Raw genomic sequence first — 24,266 nt, 5'->3', positions numbered from 1 at the left:
TTGTTTGATTGGTACAGCACTTGGTTTATCACAACACAACTGGTCTCTTTCAACAGGTTTCCTAATGTTCTTAGTGTTTTGGTAGTTAGACCTGTATTTTAAGAGAAGCTCCAGCTGGAACCAAAATATTTTGAGTCAAAAGCTGCTAGACCAAGTTAGCAGACCCAACTCAGGCACTGATATTCTGACTTTGAGTAAAACACTATCCCTCAATTAACTACTTTGAGAAAATAATTTCACCATCCCTCATTTAACTAATCTATAATGAACAAATTAACCAATATTTGCAAGCTATTTTATATCTGTTGGACAATAATGAACCACTGAAATCAAAGACAGTCCAGGATGTTCACATATGTCCACACAGCTCCCATGGTGTATGGGGGAGCATTTCCCAAAAAAACACATACCCCATTCAGTAGGCAGTATGCTCCACAACTAAGATGACCATGTGGGACAAATGTGAAACAGGATACTGTCCCTCATCCCCTGCTTTCAAGTCAGCTGTACTGCTGCAGGGAGAGACGTGGGCAGGGTAGAGTGGTGCAGCACTGGTATTACTATTCAGGCAGCTAAGGGGGTCAATGGCCTGTTAATGACCAATTGTTCTTTACTTCACACATGTTAACAATCATCTCCCCTTTTTTATGGTCATTCCATTAATCAAGTTAGCCTATTGTGTTTTATACAGCTTTCTATTTTACAGCTTGTGCTGCTCCACCTCCCCACCTGTGTGTTTTAATATTCACCGACCAAGTGGGACTGGCTACCGAAATCCAGGACTATCCCAACCAAATTGGGGCACGTGGTCACACTATCCAAAACCCAGAAACTCAGCTGTAGAGTTGGCTTCGAGCAGCTCTGAACATGTGCTGGAAAGCATGCATGAAATAACAAGTCTGAGAACAGCTCTGACTGTGTCTGGAGCCATACTAAACCAGCCATGCCACCTAATTTCCTAATGTACCTAACTTGTACATACTGGCCATGTCCACACAAGCGAGCACATGCCTGTTGCACTATCTTAAAGCAGTTAGAGATTTGCAGGAGGCACACCACAAATGATTAAATGTTCCCCGTGCAGCAAATATGCAGCTCAGACTCTTAGTTTGATACCAGGAAATCCCAGTATCAAAAGAAAATATGCCAGAAAAAAGCATCCAGGGCACATTCTTGGAGTATGCTCTGGAGCAACTAGAGGCTGGGTTCTCCAAAGAGAGATGTTATAGCAGCCTGCCAGAGCATCTCTATGTCTGCTGCATGCTCCTGCTGCTCTGGTGCACTGCCTCAGCATGCTGGAGGATATAGAAGTGGGAAAGAGCTGGCAGCAGTGGCTGAGATCCAAGCTCTATCCCCAGTAAGCAGGGACTGTGTGACTGGGGGGACTCAGGGGGTGGAGAGACTGTTGGAAGGTGGAGGGAATGTGTGTGAGTATAGGGACTGTGTGGGGGTGGGGAAGAGTGTGGGAGGGGTGGGTCTCCCACCCCCCACATGCAGCACAGTGCCCTCCCCTTCCCCTCTGCAGTGGCAGCAGCAAGCAGCAGGTCCTCAGGGCACTCATGTCCTGCTGCAGGGGGGACCATTGTTTGAGATGTCCTGCTGCAGTTTGAAACCATTCTTTCTTGTTCTGTCATCTGCCACCTCTGCATGTTGCAAGGTGCCACCTGAGACCCAGAAACTACACATGGTGCATGGAGCTGGCTCAGCCCACTGGTGTGAGCCTTTGCACAGATTGGACTGGGTCCTGCCCAGGTGGCAGCAGGAGCTGGCTCAGTCCTGCTTGATGGCACACACCAGAGAACCAGGCCACCTCCCAGGTCTCAGGTGGTGCTGTATACCTCCAGGGAGCTCCACCTGCAATGGGCCCCAAAGGCCTGCTGCTGGCTGCTGCCACTGCAGGGAAAAGGGGGGGCATGCACCATGGTGGGGGGGCTGGCAGAGGACCCATATTTGTCTACAGTCCCCCCCACACAGTCCCCTCCACTCCAACAGTACCTCCCCCACACACAATTCCCCCACAACCCCACCACAATCCAGCTACAAACCCCACATCCCCATTCACAAACTCCACACCCACAAACACCCCAGACTTTAGTGGTGGACAGGTTGTACTCAACCTGGAGAGATATGAGCAGTGGGGTACCCCAGGGCTTGGTCGTCAGGCCTGCACTGTTTAACATCTTCATCAGTGACTTGGATGAGGGGGGGAAAGCACGCTGTCCAAGTTTGCTGATGACACTAATATGTGGGGTGAGGTGGACACACTTGAAGGGAGAGAGTGGCTGCAACTAGATTTAGACAGACTACAAAAGTGGGCAGATGAGAATAGGATGTGGTTCAATGTAGATAAATGCTGGGTACTGCACCTTGGGAGAAGGAATCCACAGCATAAATACAGGCTGGGGAGTTCCCATCTTGAAAGCACAGAGGCAGATCTTGGAGTCATTGTTGACTCCAAGATGAACATGAGCCGCCAATGCCAGATCACAGCCAGCAAGGCCAGCCAGACCTTGCCATGCATCCAAAGATGCATCTCAAGCCAATCCAGAGAGGTGATATTCCCCCTCTATGCGACTTTAGTCAGGCCACAATTGGAGTACTGCATCTGTACTGGGTGCCACACTTTAAAAAGGGTGTGGCCAGCCTGGAGAGGGTTCAGGGGAGGGCCTCCCACTTGGTGAGAGGGCAGAAGAACAGGCCCTACAAGGAGAGACTGTGGGACCTGAACCTGTTCAGCCTCAGCAAGAGGAGGCTGAGGGGGGACCTGGTGGCTGCCTACAAACTCCTCAGGGGAGATCATCAGCAAAAGGTAGAGCTCCTTCCTCCCCAGCACCACATGGGGTGATGAGGAACAATGGTAATAAGCTGATGGAGAATAGGTTTATGTTAGAGATCAGAAGGCAGTATTTTACAGTTAGGGTGGCCAGTATCTGGAACCAACTTCCCAGGGAAGTGGTCCTCACCCCAACCTTGGGCAAATTCAAGAGGAGGTTAGATGATTCCCTGTCTGGGGTCTTGTGCACCCAACATTCATTCCTGCCTGTGGCAGGGGGTCAGGCTAGATGTTCTGTTCAGGTCCCTCCTGACCCTAGCTACTATGAAACTATTAACTCCGCCATACCCTATAACCCACAGAAACCCCACACTTGCAACCCCTCACAATCAACCTACAAACCCTACAGACCCCACCACATCCCTCCACAAACCTTTTACCTGCTCATTAGCAAGGTCTTGAAAACCTCCAAGGATGACACTTCCACAACCTCTCTGGGTAACCTGTTCCAGTGCTTTCCTACCCTCCTTGTGAGAAAATTCTTCTTAATAACTAACCTAAACTTCACTTGCTGCAGTTTGAGACCATTGTTTCTTGTTCTGTCATCTGTCACCTCTGAAAACAGTCTAGCTTCATCTACTTTTGAACCCATCTTCAGTAGTTAAAGGCTGCTATTAAGTCCCCTCTCAGTCTCTTTTTCTCTAAATAAGGCCAGTTCCCTCAGTCTTTCCTCATAAGTCACATCCCCCAGCCCCCTCACCATTTTTGTTCCCCTCCACTGGACATTCTCCAATGTGTCCACATACTTTCTGTAGTAGGGGCCCAAAACTGAATACAATAGTCCAGATGCAGCCTCACCAGTGCAGAATAGAAGGGAATAATCACTTCCCTTGACCTCCTGGCAACACACCTACCAATGTAACCCAATATGTTGTTAGCTTTCTTGGCAACAAGGGCACACTAATGGCTCATACTCAGCTTATTGTCCACTGTAACCCCTGGGTCCTTTTTTGCAGAGCTGCTGCCCAGGCAGTCAGTGCCCAACCTGTACCAGTGCATGTGATTGTTCTGTCCTAAGTACAGGACTTAGAAACTGATTCCTTAAGTATCTGCTCCATGATTTTTCCAGGGACTCAGGTGCGGTGGACTGGTCTGTAGTTCCCTGGATCCTCCTTTTTCCCTTTCTTAAATATGGACACTATGTTTGCCCTTTTCCAATCATCCAAGACCTCTCCTGTTTGCCATGGGTTTTCAAAGATGATGGCCAATGATTCTGCATTCACACCAGCCAACTCCCTCAGTACCGTTGAGTGCATTCTACTTGGTCCCATGGACAACCAGCTCTCCTGGACCTCCTCTCCCTTTCAGTCTGGCTTCCCAAGGGATCCTGTCCATGAGTTCCCTGAGTGAGTCAAAGTCTGTTTTTCTGAAGTCCAGGGTCCTTACGCTGCTGTTCTCCATCCTTCCTTTCCTCAGGATCCTGAACTCAATCATCTTGTGGTCACTGCTGCTCAAGTTTCCTTCCACTACTACATTCCCCAGCAATTCTTCCCTGTTTCTGAGCAGAAAGTCAAGAAGAGCATAGCCCCAAGTTGCCATTCCAGCATTTGTCCCATTACTCTCCAGAAACTTTCTGGATTGCCTGCATATTGCTGTATGGCCTTCCTAGCAGATTTCTAGGTGTTTGAAGTTCCCCATGAGAACCGGGGCCTGTGATCGGGAAATGTCCACTGCTTGTTTGAAAAAAGCTTCATTCACCACTTCCTCCTGGTCTGGTGGTCTACAGCAGAGCCCCACCACAGCATCACCCTTGTTGCTTTCCCCTCTAGCCCTAACTCAGAGACTCTCAATAGGCCTATCTCCAACTTTTCACTGGAGCTCTGAGCAATCATATGGCTCTTTTACATAAAGTGCAACTTCTTTCATTAAGGAAGTATTAAACTAAATGAGCAGTAGCTGTAGTTACTGCACATTTAGTTATTACTTCATTAAGGAAGTCCTAAACTAAATGCGCAGTAACTACTGGACATTAATGAAAGTGTAGATGTGCCCAGAAACTCAGAATCAGTCAATATTTCTTCTGTAAGTGCTAAACTTTATTGTCAATAGTCAATGATAATTAGTCAGCCTGACTATGATAGATATATCCATTACTATAGTAGTCACAGTCTATTCCATGAACACCTACATTTTAAACTGAGGTTCCCTATGTACAGAGCTACAGTGTCTATATAGCAGTGTGCTGGCACAAAGAAGGTTCTCATTCACTATAAATGAATTTCAATGGATCTTATAGAGAAGATCTCCAATATAAAGACTTTCTAAAAATTGGGAGTAACTCTGGATATTTTTATGGCCTCTAGAATTAAAGTATATTTTCTTGCACTTCATATGCCCCCAAATAAGGCACATACCTTGTTTCCAGTTGGCAGAATGAAAAAAAAAGATTTTCCTACAGTCATGGCTGAATCCTGACTTCAGAGAATTGTGAACCACATGGTTGAATCTGTTTTGCTCCTGCTTAAGCAAAAGCTACAACTTAACCCTCTTACAGCCACTGTCAGATTAGTAGCAGCTTTTGGCTTCTCAGCCAAAAGTTATTGCCAATTCAGCAGTGATTGTGAAAGGATTAAAACTAAGGGCACTTACAGAAGTTGCATTTTTTTTCCCCCAACCAGGCCCCTGAAAGTGCTCCACAGCCTCAACATAACACACATGTGCGGCTGCCGAATGCTTTTAAAATGCCAGTTGCACAAAAAATTAACTCTCTTCAAATCAAGTATTAGATATAGGTGTTCTAAAGCAAGGTGTTCCTTAGGGAACTTGTGTTCCCTCCAGGGTTAATGTTTTGAGTGGGGCTGGGGGTATCAGCAAGGGAGGGAGGGGGAATAGAGTAGCAGGGAGCTGCTGGCTGGGCTTTGCCATGCTAGAGGTGGAGGTGGGGGAGAGGTGGAATGGAGCTGCTCCCTCCAGCTACTGTGGCTGGGGCATTGTTGGGAGATGGGCCAGGCCTACAAGCTGAGAGGGCTTCATTCCCCCCTAACCCCCCGTTTGCCCCAGCTCTGGTTGCACCTCTTGAAAGCGACAGCAGATACTGCCTGTTGGTTTGCCCAACCTGATCTAGCAGAGGGCATGGAATGAAGTCCTGTCTCCTTGCAGGCCTGGCCTGGCTTTCCCAATATCCCAGCCAGGATAGCTGGGGTGGGCGAGCAGGGACTAGGAGTCAAGAGGGCTCTGTTCCACCCCACCTTTCCCCCTCTAGCTCTAGCCAGGGAAAGCCCAGCCAACAGCTCTGTGCTGATCCCTTCCCCTCCCTCCCCTGCTGACAGCCCCAGATTTTGGGGGATGAGGAGAGGGCAGTTTAGAGGCTGCTAGAGCATGACTGCCTGCTGGTCAGGGCTCATGCAAGCAGGCTTGATCCCACCCCCCCAACGCAACAGACAAATAAATGTCTGTTGGATCACGGGGGGTTGGGGTAGGGAGGGAAGGGGGCATGTATAAAGCGCCATGAGTTAGAGTGCAGCCCCTAAACATCTGTATGTACCCTAAGTGTGACAATGAAGACTGCATTCCCCTCTTCTACTCCTGGGGCTGGGAGAGAAGGACAGCCCATAACAGCCATTTCAGATGCTTATACACCCATTTCAGTATCTGCACGCTTCAGTTCCAGTAACTAAATCAGCTTCCCCAGTTGAGATGCACCTAAATTTTGGAGGGATGATTTTTGGGAAAGGGCACAAATAAATAAAGTAACACAGCAAAAGTGAGTGTTGGGGATGGGATTGTCTACCAATACAAAAATGTTGGCATCAGCAGTAGGGTTGGGGTTTTGTTTTATCCATGGTGGTTCAAGAACTGTGAGATACAAGGGATTTTTTGGTGATCTTTTATTGGACCAACTGTATTGTTGAGAAAAATGCTAGGTAGCCTTTTGGACAAAACAGACTTTCATATCAAACCATTTCCAAATATTGTTTTTTCATCCAGAAATGCTAGACACTTATTTAAAAAATAAATAGAAGCAAATATTCTGATCTAACCACATGGCTCCAAGAGCTGTCTCCTATTATTAATTTATTGTAAATAGTAGCAGTCATCTTAAGAAGGGCGCTTGTGCTTAAAAGTTTGCCAGCATGTCTCCTAGCTAAACAGCTGGTCCAGAGAAAGATAGTGTCAAATAAACCTTGATTCTTTGTTGGACATCAACATTTCTCCCTTTTGCCGTTTTCCCAACCTGTTTCCCCATTCTCATATCTTACATTGTTTCTGAGGATGTTCTTTCACACAGCAACCTCTTCTTGCACCCCTACTTCTTTCTCAAGGACTCTGAGGGATGCATTGGACTACTTCTCCTGTCACGTCTGGGCCTTTCCTCCAACCCTATTCTCATTCACTTTTAACAGTGTAGTCAGATGAACTGAAAAATATGTCAGGAATGAGCCACTTTCATACTCTAAGGCACACCACTGCAAAGGCCCAGTGCTGAGCTGTGTACAGCATGGATGGTATGTAAGTGTCAGTCCAAACAAGCCTCAAGGAAATGGTTAGAACATAACCAACGCCCATGATACTGGCTTCTGACTTTATTTTCATCTCAGCTTAAATGAATGTGTGATTATAGTGCTTTTCTTCTTACAGCTAAAAGAGATCATGACCTAGTGTTGCTGCTTTCTTTTCTTTTCTTGTTTACTAAATTTGTATCTACTAGTAAATAAATAAAGGTTTACACCCTATGGCATAAAAATATGTTTGCATAATGCTCTTTTTGCCCTTTGATATTATTCATCTACTCTCTGAGGAATCTCTCTTAATTTTACACGGTGTTCATTCTTATATTTTAGCTCCTCCACAGTTTGTGGTGAGGCCACGAGATCAGATTGTAGCCCAGGGTCGAACAGTGACTTTTCCTTGTGAAACTAAGGGAAATCCCCAGCCTGCTGTTTTTTGGCAAAAGGAAGGCAGTCAGGTAAGTCTAAAAATTTCACCTGAAACTTGATCACATTTTTATATGATATTGTTCAGTTTTTAAATGTTCTCTTTTACTTTAATTTCTTTCCCAAGTTCTATGCATCTTACTCAGACACCCCATTTGTCCCCAGGATACCCTAATGTAACAACAAAGACAGTAGTGGTGGTGCTGAACATTTATGTTGAGAAGTGTAGGTCAACTGGGTTGTGGCTCCACTGAACTAAGTGCTCTGCAGTCATACAGAAAATGGCAGTACCTGTCTGAAAGTCTGTTCTTTCTGAAATACAGGATAACAGGTGGATGAGATAAATATGGAACATGTTATGAGAGCTAAGGCAGCAAAAATAATAGGATGTGCATGTTTCCTAGCAAATCAGAAGTGTTAATTACAATCCACTGACTGATTTGCCCTGGTACATACCAATGGTGCATGCAAATGCACCTTTTGAATACGCAGCTTGTTTGCTCTGGCAAAAGTGCCACAAACAATTTCTGCAGTTATTTTTTTTAATCTTTTCCTCTGGATGTGCTATTTTAAAGACAGAGTTTCTGATTCCACCATAATTATTGCTGTGGGTGTGTATTGGCTTCATTAGTTTTACACCCAAACATGATGCCATTATGCATAAGCCTTTATTTAAATTTCCATCGTAAATGTTCTGCCAATACTAGATGATTTCAGAAGTCAGGTGCTGTCACCATCTGGATGGATTTCCTTTTGGTGTGTAAATGTTTGAACGTGATAAACCATGGGCTAGAGCCTCTGTTGTACTTGAGCTCTGCTCAGCGCAGGAGAAGAGGTATTATCTGCAAGGTAGTTAATTAGTTTCTTACTGCCAATTCTCTTGCAGCGTAGAATTGTAACACTAAATTTCTATGATGCTTATTTTTGATCATTTTCCAGCTCTTTTGTGACACCTGATCCAAACAAATAGGTGAGGCCCCAATTAAGAATCTGGGCACATATAGTAATGTAATTTTTTCTCCTGGAGTCAGCTGAGGTATATTTTCATATGTTATTCTTCTGCCAGGTGGTTAATGGCAGCAGGGGCCAGGTTCAATATGTCTAGGCCAATAACAGTAAAACTGGCTTGAGATCCTTGTCAGAATTCTGGGAAAAATAATAAAAAATCGTCCTCCTCTGGTTGTCCTCAACAGGCACAACCTTCCCTCCTCTCTAAATCCATATGCAGAACAAGGAGATCTCTTTTAAGAGAAACAGGGATATTGAACCTGAGGAAGCTTAATGATACTATAACATTCAAATGAAGATGAAGATACTCTCTAAAGCTTTAACAATCCATACAAATTATTTCCCTCTGTAAATGCCCAAAAGACAAGAGTTTTCTGGCCACATCACTGCAACCAGCACAAATCTCACTCAGTAAAGGTCAGGGAATAGTAACAGCCCAAGTACCTTAGGGAAGTACACTCTGCCTGTCTGGCTTTAGCTCTGTTGAAGCTACATGCTTAGTATCACCTCGAGCTGCTAAGCATTCAACTCCGCTTTCTGAGTCAGCTCAGTTTAGGTGCCTGGTAAGAGAAAGCCTCACTGAAATTGCCCCAACTCTGTTTCTGTCCTGGTGGTTTCTGTCAAGCAGTCTGTTCTTCACTGATTTATTATGAGAACTTGAGTTAAAAATTGAATTCCTCTGCAAAACTGACATGAGCTACGCCCTGTAAAGGTCAGCTTCTCACACAGGTTAATAAATATGTTACAAAATAGACTGGCATCAGTCTGAGAGGAAATGTGCCCCAAAACACCATTACTGCTGTATTATTTAATCCTGCAGGCCAGTCCACATTAATGGATCTGCCTAGATTCCTACCACAGGGTGCCACTTCAAAGTTAGCATGTGTAGGCACTTGGGTCCAATTGCAGGATCAAAACCAGTCTCAATACCCTGAGCTTAACAGGGTTTTAAATGTAAAATGATCAGTTGTTATTATTGTAACCATTAAGTTGTTTAACTTTAGTTTCCATTCAAATTTGTTTCAGCCTATTATACAGAGTGATAAGAATTTCAGTTCTAACCTCCAAATGCATATTCCACTTACTTGAAAAGTGCAGCATTGTGCCTTACTAAGGAGAAACATTGTTCCAGTAGGAAAATACAATAGCATTTTGAAATTAAAGTAGGAAGTACTGATGTGCTACAAAAACATTTCAAAAACCCTCCTTGTAGAGGGTTTTAATAACATGGTAATGTTTATGTAAAGTGGGCTTATAGTGTCACACTTGAATCTAATAAAGTGGACATCCATCATGTTGTAATAAAGAGAAGAGCTTCTAATTAAAGTAGGACATCATTTGCAGGATTAAAGTCATTTAGCGTAATTGAAAAGTGCTAATACTCTATTTTATCCTTTTCCACTGGTATCACTTCAAGGGTAAAAACATTTTAAGGTGAAAATGTATCTTGTGTCTTTAATTGAATGTTATTACCTTCTGATTGTACCATGCTGAAGCTGTTTAATTACAAACCTGGAAAATTAATTACAATATTGAGAACCAGTTCCCAGAGGGCTTGAACATTCTTTTTTGGCAAATAAATGCAACATAAAAATTGATACCTACATTGTTTATAATCAAACCTTGAAAGATAGCTCAATGTGATTCACTATACCCACATGTTATTCTTAATTGAGCAGCAATGAAGCAACACAGGTTAACTGGGTTAATGTTACTATCCTAATGTAAAACTTTCAAAGCTTTGTAATAGACATTACCCCATTAAATGTCAGTCTCAACTTTAAGTATTTATCATAAAAATCAAAGTGAACTTTACATTCATATATTCCTCTGGCTTTACATTCTGGCATGGGAGTATAAACTTGAGGTGCCCTTTTTCCATCTTCGTCAAGAAGCCATCTTCTTCCTTGGGGTGCCATTATCAGTATGCTCTTGGTGCTATGTATGACTAAACAAGTTAACCACTTAAAAATTAAAGGGCATTCTTCATTCTGGACCTGTTCTGTTTTTGAATACTCTCTTTCAAAAAAAAAAAACTGGGAAGGGAGGGAGGAATGGGAGACGGGGGATGGTTTATTACTTGTTTGCCTTTCCAAGCACTCCTCCCCACTTCCCTCCCTCCTTTGCCTGTCTTTTATATTCAGATCTCTCTCTCTCTCTCTCTCTCTCTCTGTTTAATACATTGTTTTGTGTATGTCCTTTCACAGCATCTGATGAAGTGAGCTTGGACTCATGAAAGCTCATGTTGATTGATTTAGTCTGCAAGGTGCAAATCTACCTTACCTTCTGCCTGAAAGCAGACTATCATGGCTAACTATCTCTTTCTATGTACAGAGAGTTGGAGGGAAGGGAGTTATTCTCTGGGGTTATTCTTGTGCCGGCTTGTGCATCAGCAGCTAGTACTTTGTATTTGGTAACCTTTCTTCTCTAAGCTTGACAGCAGTGAGCTTGACTCCAGTGAGATGTACCAGCTCAAGGCAGGCAAAGTCTTTAAACTCTCCAGGCCAAATTTATACCTGGTGTTACTCTATTACACTCGAAAGATGTAATTTCAGTGAAGTCAATAGAGTTATACTAGAGATGACTGTGGCCCAGCATGCCACCATTATGCCTGAATAAGCAAACTGTCTGATAATTGAATCCACTTAAAGTTAAAAGACCTTTAAAATCATGTGTGCAGCAGTCAATTTATGACAATTTATCATCCACTGGTCTGATCCTGAGGCATGAGATGATGAAGTTGCAGAATTGACTGGCGCCCAACATCCCTCAGGATTAGACATCCCATGCTTAAAAAAAGGTGAGAGGAGGAGAGTCACATAAGAGGAGAATGAATGATTAGCAATGAAAGGATTATAAGGATTAGGGACCTTAACCTGCAGTGACTTCTGCCTTGTGTCACCAAGTTCACATCTGCAAGTAGAGGAATGAGTAAAGCTCTGTAATATCGAGATTTTCTGTTTTTGTGCCATTAGGTGAGTTTTTTCACTTGCTTTTCAGTCATGCTGCCTCTCCTTGTACAAGGCATGTACAGCTACCAAAGACTCAGGACAATGCAGAATCTTAGCTGGTATTCTCACTAATTTCTCACTAATCACTGGTTAGAAGATTTCTGAGAAAAAGGGTCAGGGGTGGGGTTTGTTGAAAAATACCAATTAGTTGAAACAGCTTTTTGTGGGAACATGCTGACTTGGAGGACATTTTTTTTTCTTTGGAAGGGCTTCTCAAGGATAAGATGGAGTTTTAAGGAGAGAGGGAGACTACAGACTGGCCAGTGGTTAAAGCACTTATCTGGGTTGTGGCAAATTCACGTTAAAGTCTCTGGCCTGAACCAGGCAGATTAAGGACTTCAACTTGTGCTTCCCACTCCCCATATCCTAACTACTGGTCAACTGGCTACCCTGTGATTTCTCTTTGGGTCTTTTGGAGGGAAGAGGAAACAAATACCGTTGTCAGGTTTCAGGTTCATTCCAGTGCAGGAAGGAAAAGTTGCACAGGCTAGGCAAACCTGTTTTCCCCTATTGAAGTCAAGGTATTATTAATTACCATTGGGAGCAAGACTTAGATCAACACTGAATGCCTTTGAATGTCCTATCCATGAGTTTAAGTTTTCTGCTTTGCATCAACGGGCAAACTTCAAAATGTCAACAGAACTTTTCCAAATTTCTAGTCATAGAAAGAAAAACAAAACAATTTTATAATTAGTTATAATCCATAGTTTATATTACAGTTGCTCAAGTGTTTGGGGGATGGTTATTAGTGTTAATTATACTAATAGTTTTATAATGGGCTAGTTTAGTTAATACTATAGTTAAACTGATTTGCCATATTTTTAAAGATTTAACTAGCTGAGGCATATTTCTTTCTTATCATTCCTTTTAAAGCTTCTCTCTCCTGTTTCTCATCTCCATCACCCATGACAGCTCCACTAACCTCAATTTCCTGTATGAACATTTTTTATTCCTCCTAGTCCTCCTTTCCTCACATCAAGGTTCTTGCCAGATGTTGTCACTTTTCTCTTTAAAATTTTCCCTCAGTTACTAAAACCCTAGTTCATGGCTTGATCGTAGTTTACTTCGACTACTGCTCCATTCTCATTTCCATAATTATTATCTCTCTTTGCTCTGATCCATTCCAAAGGCAGAAGCTAAATTAATCACTTTTCTCTATATTAAATATGCTACCTGATCCTTCTTGAAACTATTGGCTCTCAGTCAACTTCCACATCAGATTTATACTCTTTGTCCTCACCTTCAAGGCTTTGTTCAGCTCTGCCCCTTTCCTGCAGCTCAGTTTTAATTTCCTTCTACCCCCTCCTTTAACCTCTCATACTCTGCCAACTTCTCTTTCTTTATGGTCTATTTGTATCCTCCTCCCAGTTGTGCTTCTCTTGTTCCTGCTTTCCCCTTTGCCTGGAAAAGTATTCATTGCCAAGCAGTCTCTCTGTGACCCTTCAAATATCTCTTCATAATTCACTTCTTTCAGGTATTTTTCTAATCTGTACTCCAGTGTTATCTCCTGGTCTGGTGCCCACTGTTAATTTTATTAAAATTAAATCCAGAACTAAGAAGGACTATATGAAATAAATTCAGACCATCTAAGTATAATCATTGACACCTTTCCCTCTTGCCTGTACCCCTACCTGAAACTCTGTTATCTTGTGTTATTTAATAGTGTGTTTTGTCTGACTTAAACAGCAAACTCTCCAAAGCATGAAACATTGGCGGGGGGCGGCGGTTATGCTTATGAAATCCTGATGTGGTATAATTATAGTATATATAGTATGGTATATATAGCAATGAGTATGGTATAGTAACGCTGTTTATATTTTTATTTTTATATACTGCTTGTAAAGGAAATCATTGTGTATTTGACTGATAGCAAAACAAAACAATGCTCTTATTTTTCACTGATATGGCATAACGTGTCTTTACAGAATCTACTCTTTCCAAACCAGCCTCTCCAACCCAACAGTAGGTATTCAGTGTCACCAACAGGGGACCTCACTATTACCAACATTCAACGGTCTGATGCAGGCTACTACATCTGTCAGGCACTGACGGTTGCAGGAAGCATTTTAGCAAAGGCTCAACTGGAAGTCACTGATGGTGAGATATGAAAATTTCTATTCAATTTGTTTTTTGCTGTCCTGCTTTTGACCAATAGCACAGAAAAAAATTAAAAATCTTGCAGATACAGAGAAAAGAGATCAGGTTAATCATATCAGCAACTATAGATTACATGCCATGCACAAAGAATCTTAATGCTCTCCACCGGGTGCATCTACATGTACAATTAAGTTGAAGCAATTATCTATGGTACTTCTCATGCCAGAGTTTATTGCTTCCCAGGTGCTGCAGTTACATGTATACCTGGAAGCGAAGCAGGCTTAGCTGGAAAGGAGCTTGCAGGGGTCAGACTGCCAACCCAGGGAGGCTCTGACTGAGCTCAGTGTGCAGCAGAGGGGTTGGTTGGGGCACAAGAGTGCTCCAGTGCAGGGCTAGCTAGCAGGCAGCCCTTGCACTGAAGTACCCTTATGCCCCAGCCAGCCCTGTCAGCATCTGCACATGTGTTGCTGCAGGGTTAAAGACTGTGAAACAGGATAGTACTTGTATTTACAAATACTGTCCCACTGTGAAGTTAATTAGTTGACTTGTGCCTGATATGCATGTATAGACATGAGATGTCTATTAGCTCTGCAGTAAATGCCTCAGGTAGATGCACCCACTTTGTCACAAAGACATGGGATGCAGGGTTGAAAACCCCTTAAACTAAAAGTAGAAATGGAAGAACATACCAACTTAGAATACAAAAGCCTGAAAAGGGACATATTTTACTATACTGAAGAAGAAATTGAAGCTGCTGTAGTCTAATGCAGAATTAAGTTATTGAGCAATGAGTGTTTATGTAGTAAAAGGGCTGAACTGGGATTCATTGGAAATATGCTCAATTTCTTGCTTGACCACAGACTTTTTATGTTACCTTAGGCTAGTGACTTGGGGACATATGCTTAGCTCAGCAGCATTGGCATAGCTATACTAAACACAACAGACCAATGCTGATTTCCATAAGCTAACTTAATAGCCTTTAGTTTCTGTGTAAATAAAGGTATTTCCTACTTCAGAGGAGTGTTTTAAAAACAAATTAATTGAAGTGGAAAAGTATGCAAATATTACAGAAATGGAATTCATGTAAATCATACTTACCTAGGTGGTAGGGTTGACAAAAAAACAGCACATTTCAATTTATCACTTGGATTTCAAAATTTAATTTTAGAAAACTACATAAAATGCATTCCCGCCTGTCTGCCAGAGCACACAAACTACCCTTCCATTTTCTCCCATGAATCATGCTGGCTCCTTTGTGATTTCTGGTCATGGATCTAGGGCAGTATATACTAAAAAACCCAGAAATTCCACTTTGCCTGGCAGATTATGGTATTCACTGGCCTCCTTATTCCTTATCTTAACTGATTCATTAAATATCTCCTGACAGACTTTGATGAATCTTTACCATTAAAAATGTTGTTATATGCACAGATCTACTATTACAGCTCCCTTAGAGACCTGCCTGCACCATGAAAGTTTGAAAAGATGTCTAATTCTGAATAATCTGGCTTTTCACACGACCATATTCATCACAGGTGACAGGTAGAGAGATTCAGGCACAAGCTGTAGAGGTTTAAGCATGAATTTGATGTCATTTCTTTGTTTTCCAAAAGCTGTCTATATTTTTATGACAGGGGGAGATAATTTCTTCCCTATCTTTGCATCTTTACAAGCACCCAGTGCATTTCTGCAAAGTAGTTTCTAGCAGATTAAAGGCTAACCTTCCCTCTGTGACCTCTTTAAGTCTTCCTTTTCTCTCACTCCCTGTGACAAAATGATGCATTTTCATACAATACAAATTTACATGTAGATTAAAAGGTCATTTAAAATTAATGGAAAGGCAGTATTTTTTAATATCTGTCCATGGCACTGCCTGATTCAGTGCCATGCCTGAGATTGGAATAAATAGAACATACAAACATTGGCTGAGAGGACATTGAGCTGTTAATGGTTGCACCTGCTGATGCTGCAGAGATTTACTGCAGTAGGGGCCGAAAAGAGCAAGCCAGGTTCAAGGATATCAGTGATGAGAAATTCTTCCTTTCGACAGACAAGGTCTCTGGTCCATCTTCATCTTCATCTTTTTCTCTGTGTGCATGTGTGTGTATGCATGCATGAGTGCATGCGTATGGATGTAAGAGAGAGAATGGAAATCATAATTGACCTCTTCTGAATTTTTCATCAGTTCCTGCAACCAGTCAACAGAACTGCTCATTAAGGTGTTCATGCCAAAATGCAGACTCAACTCAAATTAGTCATATTCTCAGGTACTCTGTACTCTGAAAACCTACAGAAAACATTAACTATTGGCTGGATGACTAAAGGGTTGGAAAAACAGCCTGTTTCAGTATTTCCCAGAACCTGACTGGCAGTACAATGATTGCAAAATAATCCAAGATTATTCTCCAGTAAAAGAGTAGAGAGAGGTTATTAAGAAAATGCAAAAAGAGCACTCTGTAACCCAAGCTGTGTGTGTGTGTATATATGTGTGTATATATATATACACATACATATATATTCCACTGCATAGTAGATAATTTCTGACATTGCTTATACTTGGGGAATTAGCCATAAATGTCTAAATAGGCTTTGTCAGCTGATGCGGTGTAGAAGTTATGAAAGTCAATTATTTTAACGGTAGAGAAATCTAATTTCACGGTTTAAAAATATATTAAAATATAAACAGTGCACGTTAGCCACATATTTAAGCCTTAGCTTTCCAGTTTTTGGCTGGTGATTTCAGTTTTACTTCATAGCCCAGAATTTTTCTGTTTGGTTAATGATTTAATAATAGTGGCGAGCCATCATTTTCATTTCGAACACATTTTTGTTTGATCCAGAGTAATTTAGAACCAATTGAAATTCCAATACAGAATGAAAACATATGTCATGTGCAGAAAAACAAGTGCTTAATTATGCCGTATATAGAAGTGTTTCAGTTGTTACATTTTTGCACTTATAAGTCTTCACTGGAAATATTTTTAACTCAAGTGTTCATATGAGAAGAGATTACTAGCTGTGATGAAATGTGCTGAGTTGAGTGATAATTTTGCTGATTATGGACTGTGCTAAGAGCCTTCAGTATATTTGAAATTCAAATCTTGTACTTCTTGAAAGACCAGCACATAAATCCACTGTCTAACTCACATCTGGAAAAGTAAAATCATTTTTAAAAATGAAGACAGTCTGTGCAACATTTTCAAAAGCAAAAGTAAATATGCAATGCACAGGCTTATAATAGCAGGTCATGCAAATTAACTAAATACTTCAGCCTAACTCTCTGTGTGTGTGTGTGTGTGTGTGTGTGTGTGTGTGTCTGTCTGTCTGTCTGTCTGTCTGTCTGTCTATGTCTCTGTCTCTTGTCTCTGTCTGTGAGAGAGAGAGAGAGAGGAGAGAGAGACTGAAAAAGAGGGAGAGAATAATTCACAATTAGTAATTTATTCCATAAATTTATCCTCTTTCTCTCTGCTCAGAATATTCAGGAGTAGATCTCAATTTTTTTAACCTATTCATTATTCATATTTATTGATTGAAGTTCCCAACCACTGCATACATTTTTAACCCTGTGAATTTACTGCCTAATAGTTCTCTGTAACTATGCACAACCACTACTTGGATTTTGCCAATGTGTGTGTGTGTAGTAGTAGTAAATATATATATCTATATATTATATCTAATTCAGTTATTTTGATTATTTTTTTTGCCTTGTTCCTCTAACATACATACACACACAAGGCATTTCTACACGTGCTTTGGGAGTGTGGCTAGGGGCTCAGGGGTGTTTTAATTAGTGTGCCACAGCATCTCGTCTACCAGTGTCCTTGCACTTGAAAATGGCGGCAGGGGCGGTTTATTCAAAGCTCATCCAATGACCTTTAGCTAATGTACCTCCACCGCCGTTTTGAAGTGTGGGGATGCTGGTACACAAGACACGGTGGCTAGCTGGGTCATGGTAATTACCATACCCCAGCAGACTCAGTTAATTGAGTCTGCTCTGATGCACTGTAATTACAGCACATTGGAGCAGCCTCTGGGCTCATGCACCCATAGTAGTCAGAGGGATAAGCTAAAGAATTGAAAAGAATCAAATTAGATACCAAATTTTCAGTGAACCCATAAAAAACTTATCTTACATTGTTTCTAGGCATTTTTAATAAAAGAAAAGAGATGGATTATAGGGAGAATTTGAAGTCATTCACAAAACCAAATAAGTTGTAGAGAAGGTGGACTCTTACCTGGTAGTTAAGAGTCCTTCTCTACCTCATTTGAAGTAGGGTATCCAACTTTTCAGGAGATACCATCTAGGGAAGCAGTTCCCAACATGGTGCCCATGGGCACCATGGTGCCCCCTAAGGTTTATTCAGGTGCCTGCATGAGTTTTCACAATCAGTAAAAATCATTATTCCAACAAAAAATGCTGTCACTGCCAATTTAACTTAGAACAATAACATTTCAGATTTTTTTTTTTCAACATGCTGTACGCAGTGGCCACCAGAATGAGACTGAATCAATCTAACTGGCATAGTGACAGAGTGGCACTACTCCCTCCCCAAACGAAACTAGGCACGTGTGCATATCCAAGATTCTAAATTCTAAACTTTAATATTCATATTGCTGCCCGCTGCTTTTTCTATTAAAAAGCATTCAAATCCCTGTTTCAGTCCAAAAGAAGGTAGTTGGACTTGAGTGTCCCAAAGCCTAGATTTTCTAGACATTACAGGGGAAATGCTGAATTGTCTTTTCCCTCCTTTTTTTTTTTTGTCTGAGCGGTGGCTTCTTCCTCTTGTGAATTTGTGTAAGAAACTGAAATTATTTCCTTCAGAAATGCTTCACTTTGGCATTTCTGAATTGTTTTCCTTTTGACCCAAATGCTTTACTGTATTCAGCCGAAACTTTCAAGTAGCATCTGTCAAGCATAAACTACATTTTTTGGTCAGGAAGCTAGCTATTTGTCAAAAAAAAAAAATTCACCTTACTCAAACCACTGGTCAGAAATCAAGTTGTATTGCTAAGCCATGGTCAGATAAGATGTATGGTCTGATTTCTCTAGCCAGAATGCATGGATGTATATATATGCTTTCAAATACAAATTTTAAATTCAATGAACACTGAATACAAGCACATATGGCTTTGAAATTCACCTTCCATGAACATTCATACCAGTAAAATTTGCTCACACAAATGTTAATAAAAAATTAATACAGAAGTTGTACACTGGGAAAAAATAAAGCTACAGTAACTATTCATTGACTTATTGTAGTATTGATCCATCTTTAAAATAGGATAAGTGTTAATACATATGCAAACTTCTTTCAAAAATGCTACTCAGGATTTAGTTTCTTGTTCAGTACAAGACCTATGTGGTAGGGATCCTGATTATTTATTTAAATAACTGACAAAAACAGGAAAATTTAAAGATATTTTACAGAAGATTTACAGGTCATAGTTGTGAAGACAATACAGTTGTTCACAGTTCACTGGAAACCCTAAGTGTTCATTTAACCTTTAGCCTATAGTGTCATGGAAACCTGTAGTAGTTTTTCACCCATAACACCCTTGAAAATGAAGATTCCTTCTTGCCAGGAGACTTTCAATTACTTTATTGATCAAGCCTATTTAAAGGATTATGAGCTACTCATTTGGACAGTAAAAAAACTAATTAGATGCCAAAGAGCAATATCTAAAATGCAATAGGCTTTTAAAATGCCTTCATTGCTACACATATAAAAGAGAATTAGTTTCCACAAATAACTAAAGAGGTATAGTTATAAATGTAAGCAATTATATGTTTTCATTCTTAAATCCATATCTACTCAACTAGAAAACTGAAAGACTCATTGCTCTGCATTAAAAATCTAAATGGGAACTTCTGTGGATATCTCTTCCCCAATTATACTTATGCTAAAAGTATTTTCTTTTGTTCTGTTGTATAACATGTACTTCTACAATTGTGGTATAAACTGTGACCAAAATGCTATATCTCAAAATGCATGCATTAGAGACCACATGCAAACATTCAATTTCTCTTTGGAAAGTCACTGTGCTCCAGGTAGAAACTATGAGTGTATAGATGTCAAGGGTTTTTCTCTCAGAGAAAAAAATGATGTTCCTGGAGCAAAATAATCCTGGAACAACCAGGGTTAAATTTATCCCAGGATAGTTTCTCCTGGGGGAGTGGATGTCATGTTTCCTTCTGAGAGAAGCCACAGCACAGCCCTCTAGCATCCCAGAGTTCTTTGTTTCTGCATCTCCCAGGCAGACAATGTGCTGCTTGGGCTGGACTATACTGCTCCAGCCAAGCAGAAAGCAGAATGTGCCCCTTTCATAATTTCCACATTGTGCTGCATGGGGACCCAAGCTGAGCCTGAGCAATCTCAATCAGACAATCAGGGCTGCCTTGTGCCCTGCTGCCAAGTGAGGGAGTCTGCAGAACATGCTGAAATGTGCATAGGGGGCTTCTGGCTCTTCAGCATCAGCACTGCAAACTCTCTGCTCTTCAGTGGCTCAGCATGTCTATTCAGGAATCTCTGAGTAAGTTTTTCTACTAGGAAAACAAACCCAGGAAAATTCTCCCAGATCATCTGAAAATGTGTGTGAAGCCATGGGCACTCATCAACAGTTGTGTGATATGTCTACTTAACTACTGAAATATAAAAGCGCATGCTGAATTGAAAATGAATCCCATTGTGTGCCCTTGTGTGTCAAACTGGTTCCTATTTCATTTCTGAATTCAGTGTACTGCATTTCAGAATTTCCAGGGCAGTTATCATTTTGTACAATAATAAATCATTTGGATTAGTTTTTTATTTAAATGTGAAATATTCAATTTCAGTAAGTTTGATGAGATCATAGTCCAAAGTATAATTACAGGTTATCTTCTCATATAAAGAAAACTGCTTAGGATTGTTGTTACATCAGAGATCCAGAACAGTTTTTGTGGAGGCGAAAAGGGCGGAGTGAAGAACTCTAGTTCTTATTAACCCTTACCTATTTCTTAAACTGTATATGGAATGAAGATTCTTATGAGAAATCAAAATGCTAAATGCATTGACTAAGAAGTGTAGATAGTGTAAAGGGGTATAGCGCCAATGACATCCACGATGGCAATTTACACCCACAAAGAAGGTGGTTCCAATTATTAGAATATTTTCATTCAGATGCCAAATAGTCTTGTTTCAGAGATTTAAAACAGTATCAATGTGGAAACTAAACATTTGAGGACAGATTCTCAATATGTTTACACTGATTTTATGCTGGTTTGACTTGGTTGATGACAATAAAGAATCTAGCCCCTTGTTCATGATCTTGTATTTTACTTTCTTTTTTGTTTAAATCCGTCCTATAGAAACAAAGGCGTATATATTTTTTCTGCTTAACAGATGGCACAGGGAATAGGTTCAACAGCGGAATTATTTATGAAAAATTGTTCTTGCAAGAAAAGTGAACATAAGCATTTACCTTATTTTCTAGATATCCCACTGGTAGCAGAATGAGGCTTATAGGCAGCCATGCACTCACTGGTTACAGAGTCCTTTATGAAAAATTTCAAGCATGCAAATGTAAAATATTAGGAGAAAAATAGCAGAGTTCATGGTCTTAAAAGGTGATGAAATGATTTGATAAGTAAGCAGCTAGACAGCTTGATTAAATTGGAATTGTTCCCCACTGGAGAGAGCAGTGCAATCAGTTAGGGTGCTCAGAATTATGAAAAGATTTTATTTTACTGTTAGATGTTTTCAGCTGAAAAATATTTGTTGATGGAGCATGAATAGGAAATTTTGATCCAATATCCACTTTTAACTAACCAAATAAAGTTAATTGGGATCTGTGTTACCTTTTTTTTTTTTTTTAACCAACCTTCCACTTTTAGGCCCTGATTCTGGAAGACATACTAATTTAAGAAAGGATTTAAGCACATGCTTATTGTTGGCTTTAACAGGATCTAAGCACATATTTTTTAATGTTTTCCTGATTAGTGAAATAGTGTATTGGCCTGTCTGAAAAACATATGCAAGTCTGTTCTTGCAAATGAGATGCTAACTACTATATGTGATTCTAAAAAGGAAAAAAAAAATAATAATGTTTTGTGTTCTCACTTAGTTTTAACAGACAGGCCTCCACCCATCATTCTTCAGGGGCCAGTCAACCAGACATTAGCGATAGATGGGACAGCTTTGCTGAAATGTAAGGCGACTGGTGACCCACTTCCAGTTATTAGCTGGTTAAAGGAAGGATTCACTTTCCTGGGCAGAGATCCTAGAACATCCATACAGGATCAGGGGACCCTGCAAATTAAAATGCTACGGGTGAGTACTTTATACAAATGAAAATTATACAAATGAGGCTTGGTCATTCCTGAGCTAGTGATGAGCCCTCGTCGAGCAGATAGGCAGCCTCACCTTTACAGTTAACATATCTACTCAAATTTTCACTGAACCTCTGCCAGTGAAATTAAACAACAAAACATGCTCTGTTTGTAAAGCGGAGCCAATTTTAGCACATTTGGATTTAGTTAAAATATGTTAGAGTGTACTACCCAGCCATGGGAGCTGGCAAAGCTGAACTCAGGAGGCTACCATTTCTACACCTTGTCTAATCCCAAGGCCATAGGCAAGTTCACCCAATGTTACAAGTTTCAGAGCCTTGTTTGTGCTAGCTGACCAGAGAGCTATCTATGCCAGAGAGTGTAGGTGTTCACTAGGCCTTTGGATACACACTCTCCCTACTACATCCCTTATATTGGACCTGGGAAAGTGGCCTGGAACTGCCTCTATATCACTGATTCTGGGGATTCTTCACCCACCTTTCATCAGATTGTGTGGCTGTTCCAGATTCTGCCAAATGCAGCAGTCCTAGTATGTGTTAACACCTCCAGTCTAGCCATGCCCTCTTTGTGAAGCAGTGGAGAGCAGATGATAGAGCATTGTGTGTCAGGGCCCACAGGGCATCACAGACTAGGGCATTTGACATGATCCTCTATTATCTGTCTACGTACAGCTAAAGAAGTCATCATGCAAAAGGTAACGTATACCAATCTTTTAATGTGTAGGTATTGAGATAATGCAATTATGTCTTCCTTAGTATACAGAGAGAGTCCACAGATTGTCGTATTCCAAGTACGGCAGTGCTGTAACTTGCTGGCAAATGTCTTGCTTATGGCAACCTTTGTATAGTATATATCTATATATTTAAAAGATATACAGATCAATATAAGAGATGCACAAACATGTAAATACCTCAATTATAGTCATATTTAGGCAAATATACTTAATATGTACATTAAATAATAAACAATTTCAGGAACTACTTAATTTTACCAGTGGTAATGTAGAAATGCTTGCATTTACTTTTATCACAAGTGCCATTAAGTAGAGCCATGTAGGACAAAAAAACAAACTGCAGTTTTGTTTTCTGTCACTATCTAATCAGTGATCATAAATGAATTGTTAACCTCCTTGGAAGAAAATGGAATTTATTAAAAAAATTATGCTAGCTTTCCTTGGGTAAACAATTTATCCTTCCTCTCTGGGCTAAAGGCGAGTTTGGGCCATGAAGGTTAATGCATTTTTACTGTCAAGCTGGATTAAAGAGTGCGCTTGAATAGTCAAGATTCCCCAGTAGTGTTAGAAAGCAGCAATTAAAGGTGGGAGCTTAGTGATTTCAAACAAACTTGGAGGGCATTAATGATGGACTTCTGTGGAATGTCCATGAGGCAGAAGCTTGTGGGATGTCTGTCTGCATGCAAGCAGTAAAATAGGTGTTGAATCATGCCAGCACATTAATCTCTTTGTTAGTGGCACATGATCTGTAAAGGGAAAAAAAAATACTGGCAGGAGGGGGAAGAAAACACAGCACACTTAGGAATTTAAGTGTGATTTTAAATGACATGGAGCTTTTATTGATCTCTAAGTGGCTCATTCTCTAATACCCATTTTCCTTAAGGGCTCAGAAAGACATTTCTTAAATCTCCTGATTGCAGTAATGTGCTTTGTTGAGTCAGATGTACCAGGAAGAAAGACACAGCACCATAAATTTATTTAATCTAGATGCTTCACTTTTATGAATAAATCTAAAACTGGAAGATTTTAACTCTTTCTTCAGTCCGACCCCAACAAGATCTGTTTTTTGTTAAATCTTGGGCCAGGCTACAGTTAGTTCCTCCTATCCCACAACAACTAATAAGGATTTTAGCACCCCACTCTTTAAAAAAAATGTTCTGACTGCCATCATACAAGCATTCAAGATATTGGGAAAGATGGTCCCTTCTCATATAGAAACTTGAGGACCCACTCATCCTGCTGTCCAATGGGCACGGTCCTTATTCTTTGACTTGTGGCCAGGTTTAGTCAGGAGAACCCAGTCCACAGTTACCACATTGAACCCTAGAGCAACTATGTACCCACATACTCTCTCCATGTGCCATTGTTTGGAGAAAGACAAGAG

At 40.8% G+C, this 24,266-nt stretch overlaps 1 protein-coding gene across 17 annotated transcripts in view; it reads left to right on the top strand.

Moving 5' to 3' along the window:
• ROBO2 (roundabout guidance receptor 2) overlaps positions 1–24,266 on the top strand; it is a 663,916-nt gene that overhangs the window by 511,665 nt on the left and 127,985 nt on the right. For all 17 annotated transcript variants that reach the window (XM_090059886.1, XM_090059876.1, XM_090059819.1 and 14 more), the window contains 3 exons: positions 7,615–7,739; positions 13,652–13,823; positions 21,924–22,129. In XM_090059886.1, the coding sequence (XP_089916012.1) occupies positions 7,615–7,739; positions 13,652–13,823; positions 21,924–22,129 (503 nt within the window). The remainder of the gene's footprint in view (positions 1–7,614; positions 7,740–13,651; positions 13,824–21,923; positions 22,130–24,266) is intronic.

The sequence above is a fragment of the Crocodylus siamensis genome, chromosome 1 (genome assembly GCF_052110815.1).
Source record: "Crocodylus siamensis isolate JL-2025a chromosome 1, ASM5211081v1, whole genome shotgun sequence".
Lineage (NCBI taxonomy): Eukaryota > Metazoa > Chordata > Crocodylia > Crocodylidae > Crocodylus > Crocodylus siamensis.
This window is presented reverse-complemented; position numbering and strand designations above follow the sequence as displayed.